This window comes from Gorilla gorilla, chromosome 13 (genome assembly GCF_029281585.2).
Source record: "Gorilla gorilla gorilla isolate KB3781 chromosome 13, NHGRI_mGorGor1-v2.1_pri, whole genome shotgun sequence".
Classification (NCBI taxonomy): Eukaryota; Metazoa; Chordata; class Mammalia; order Primates; family Hominidae; genus Gorilla; species Gorilla gorilla.
The window spans coordinates 28376108-28380552 of NC_073237.2; the positions used below are offsets into that span (position 1 = coordinate 28376108).

Consider the following 4445-nt stretch of genomic DNA (forward strand, 5'->3'; position numbering starts at 1 on the left):
GTTTGCTCAACAGCTAACGCCAGCCCTCCCATCTTCTAAGGGCCAGATCCCCCTCCTTCAGACGCAGGACTTCCCCGACGGCCGCTCCTTTCTACCGCAGGGAACTGTCCTGCCTCCCTCCGGGGCGTAACAGCGGAGGCTGCGCTCGTGTTCCCATCCCCACTGGGACTGGTCCGGGGCGCTCTGGCCGGCGGATTGTTTCCGCGGCGGAGATGCCTCGGGGCCCGTCCCTCACGCCCCGCCCCTCACGCCCCGCCCCCTCGGGGCGTGCGCGGCCCCGCGGCCTTAGTGCGCTCCGGGCCCGCGCGCCATCTTGGCTCCGGATCGTGCGTGAGGCGGCTTCGGTGAGAGCCGGAACCGGGCGGGCAGAGGGGCGCTCGTAGGGTGGGGGGACGCCTGCGGCTTGGCTGCAGCGGCCGGCAAGACCCTGGAAGAGACCGTGGCTATGGAAACGGCCAAGGCTGTCTTGGAATAGCCTGAGCAGCCCTCCGAGTCGAGCCTCTGCCCCCGAGTTTCTGAGTGACCTGGGTTGATATAGATTGACCCTGGTAATCTCTGGGAGAGGGGGTCCGTTCTGTTTGGGGGCAGCACTGGATAAGGGTTCTTGGCTGTTTCCCGGGGGGCCTGGGGCGAAGGGCCTTGTCCCTCTCCTTGCAGAGCCCCAAGTGAGGAGCGCTCTCTATTGGTATTAGTCTGGGGTGAGGGTTCCAGGCCCTGTTCCAAGGAGTCCAGGATAAGGGGGGCTAAGCCCCAGTCCTGGAGAGTTTGGGATGAGGGGGCCTGGCACTTTCCCAAAGAGCTCAGTGTTTGGGGAATGTGATCCTGCCTCTTGGACTCCAGGATTGGAGGTGGGGGTGTTATGGCCGTTGTAGAGGAACGGGGTGTATGGGGTACAGCCCTTTCCCAGACTGCGGCAGGCATGGACCTTGTCACGAGATGCTAAGGACGAGGGGACATGATCCTGTTTCTGGGAAGTCTGGAACGGGGAGCAGGGCCATATCCTGGATGGAGATAGGGGATGGTGGACAGTGACTTGGGGCACATTGCTTAGCGCTTACCTGATGCTTCCCTGCAGTGGGCAGCGAGAGTCACAGACAAGACAGCAAGCAGGATGGAGCACTACCGGAAAGCTGGCTCTGTAGAGCTCCCAGCGCCTTCCCCAATGCCCCAGCTACCTCCTGATACCCTTGAGATGCGGGTCCGAGATGGCAGCAAAATTCGGAACCTGCTGGGGTTGGCTCTGGGTCGGTTGGAGGGCGGCAGTGCACGGCATGTAGTGTTCTCAGGTTCTGGCAGGGCTGCAGGAAAGGCTGTCAGCTGCGCTGAGATTGTCAAGCGGCGGGTCCCAGGCCTGCACCAGCTCACCAAGCTACGTTTCCTTCAGACTGAGGACAGCTGGGTCCCAGCCTCACCTGACACAGGGCTAGACCCCCTCACAGTGCGCCGCCATGTGCCTGCAGTGTGGGTGCTGCTCAGCCGGGACCCCCTGGACCCCAATGAGTGTGGTTACCAACCCCCAGGAGCACCCCCTGGCCTGGGTTCCATGCCCAGCTCCACCTGTGGCCCTCGTTCCCGAAGAAGGGCTCGAGACACCCGATCGTGAAGACCTGCTGAGCCAGCCTGTTTTCCGGGCCTGAATGTCTGGGGTGCTTGTGCCTTTTCTGAGAAGCGCTGTGACTGCTCAACATCCCCATCAAGGTTTGAGTCCACAAAAGTGGACCTCCCTATCATGCTTCCCCTTCCCTCTAGCATGTGGGAAGGGACTGCTGTGAAGAATGACAGATATGGGGCCTCTGCCAAGTTCTGCATTGCTAAATAAGGGCTTCCTCTGCCTTCTACCTACAGTGCATCTGAACTGCCTTCTGAAAGAGGTCCAGGGAGGGATTTAGGAAATAAAGTTTCTACCTATTTGATGAGCCTCTACTCAGCCTGCTATGTGGAGTGGGATTAAAGAAATGGGAGTCCCCGCCCTTACCCCGGGGGGCTGATCGGGTGAAGACAGAGGAAGGGTAGGCTCAGGCCGGTGTTGGGAGAATATAGTGTCTACAAGAAGCCTCAGTCAGTACTGAATATATCTAATTCCCTGGATAGTTATTTGTCCCTTCTTTGGCCTGGTTTAGGAACACTGCCAGGTCAGACATTTCTCTCCATCTGCAGCATACAGTATAGTATAGTGGTTGTGAGCATGGACTCTGGTACCAACCTGCCTGGGTTTCAATCCTGGTCTGCCACTTATTAGCAAGTTACTGCTCTGTGCCTTAGTGGTCTTATCCATCAAACAGGACTACGATAGTGTTTATCACATAGGATTGTTATGAGATTACATAAGGAAATATACATATATGACATTTAGATACCACGCTGGCACATAGTGCTATTGTTAATTGCTATTATCGTTATTAATGACTTACCTATCCCAAATGCAACAACCGTCTCACACCTACTTCCCTCCAGCTTCCTTGCCCCAATCTCAGCTATGGAGCTGGACTCCTGCTTTGAAGAGATAGAGGCCTTTCGAACTCTCTCATGTTCCATCTTCACCTCCAGACCTGTCTGTATACACATTTATCCTCAACTCCACTAGTTTGCAAACATGCTTTTTCCTATCTTAGAATCATATCTTTGGGTTGGGCACAGTGGCTGATGCCTGTAATCCCAGCACTTTGGGAGGCTGAGGCAGAAGGATTGCTTGATCCCAGGAGTTGGAGACCAGCCTGGGCAACATAGTAGGGAGACCCTGTCTCTACAAAAACATCTAAAAATTAGCTAGGCATAGTGGTGTGCACCTTTAGTCCCAGCTACTTGGGAGGCTGAGGCAAGAGGATCGCTTGAGCCCGGGAGGTTGAGGCTGCAGTGAGCCATGATTGTGCTACTGCACTTCAGCCTGGATGACAGAGTGAGACCCTGTCTCAAAAACAGAAAACAGGCTGGGCGCAGTGGCTCATACCTGTAGTCCCAGCACTTTGGGAGGCCAAGACGAGTGGTCACTTGAGGTCAAGACCAGCCTGGTCAACTTGGTGAAGCCCCATCTCTACCAAAAATACAAAAAATTAGGTGGGCGTGGTGGTGCATGCCTGGAATCCCAGTTACTTGGGAGGCTGAGGCAGGAGAATAGCTTGAACCCAGGAGGAAGAGGTTGCAGTGAGCTGGGATTGCACCACTGCACTCCAGCCTGGGTGACAGAGCAAGACTCTGTCTCAAAAAGACAAAACAGGCCGGGCGTGGTGGCTCAAGCCTGTAATCCCAGCACTTTGGGAGGCCGAGGAGGGCAGATCACGAGGTCAGGAGTTCGAGACCAGCCTGGTCAACATGGTGAAACCCCCTCTCTAGTAAAAATAAAAAAATTAGCTGGGCGTGGTTGTGCGCGCCTGTAATCCCAGCTACTTGGGAGGCTGAGGCAGGAGAATCGCTTGAACCCAGGAGGCAGAGGTTGCAGTGAGCCAAGATCACGCCATTGTACTCCAGCCTGGGCAATAGAATGAGGCTCCATCTTAAAAAAAAAAAAAAAAAAAGGCTGGGGCGGTGGCTCACACCTGTAATTCCAGCACTTTGGGAGGCCGTAGCAGGCGGAACACAAGGTCAGGAGTTTGAGACCACCCCAACCAACATGATGAAACCCTGTCTCTACTAAAAATACAAAAAAAAAAAAACCAGGCATGGTGGTGGGCACCTGTAATCCCAGCTACGTGGGAGACTGAGGCAGGAGAATTGCTTGAACCCAGGAGGCGGAGGTTGCAGTGAACCGCCACTGCACTTCAGCCTGGGCAACAGAGCGAGACTCCATCTCAAAAAAAAAAAAAGCCAGGCACGGTGGCTCACGCCTGTAATCCTAGCACTTTGGGAGGTGGAGGCAGGCAGATCACGAGGTCAGGAGATCAAGGCCATCCTGGCTAACACGGTGAAACCCTGTCTCTACTAAAATTACAAAAAATTAGCCGGGTGTGGTGGCGGGCGCCTGTAGTCCCAGCTACTCGAGAGGCTGAGGCAGGAGAATGGCGTGAACCCTGGAGGCAGAGCTTGCAGTGAGCCGAGATTGCACCACTGCACTCCAGCCTGGACGACAGAGCGAGACTCCATCTCAAAAAAAAAAAAACACCTCAATCCCACATCTCTCTCCAGGTCTCATCCTTGCCTTTTATTTATTTATTTATTTTTATATTTTTTTTGGAGATAGAGTTTTGCTCTTGTTGCCCAGGCTGGAGTGCAATGGCATAATCTCAGCTCACCGCAACCTCCGCCTCCCGGGTTCAAGCGATTCTCCTGCCTCAGCCTCCGGAGTAGATGGGACTACAGGCATGCACCACCATGCCCGGCTAATTTTGCATTTTCAGTAGAGACGGGGTTTCTCCATGTAGGCCAGGCTGGTCTCGAACTCCCGACCTCAGGTGATCCGCCCGCTTTAGCCTCCCAAAGTGCTGGGATTACAAGCGTGAACCACGGCGCCC

The 4445-nt window shown here is 55.0% G+C and overlaps 1 protein-coding gene across 2 annotated transcripts; it reads left to right on the plus strand.

Annotated features, from left to right (window-relative positions):
* The first annotated feature begins 240 nt into the window (after positions 1 to 240).
* Positions 241 to 1913, plus strand: RPP25L (ribonuclease P/MRP subunit p25 like). Of its 2 annotated transcripts, none has more exons than XM_004047959.5 (2): positions 241 to 344; positions 1076 to 1913. In XM_004047959.5, the coding sequence occupies exon 2, from the start codon at positions 1112 to 1114 to the stop codon at positions 1601 to 1603; it is 492 nt and encodes a 163-aa protein (XP_004048007.1). In that variant the 5' UTR covers positions 241 to 344; positions 1076 to 1111; the 3' UTR covers positions 1604 to 1913. The 2 variants fall into 2 exon arrangements, with proteins under 2 accessions (XP_004048007.1, XP_063552341.1); XM_063696271.1 differs by lacking the exon at positions 241 to 344 and adding an exon at positions 372 to 548.
* The last annotated feature ends 2532 nt before the right edge of the window (positions 1914 to 4445 follow it).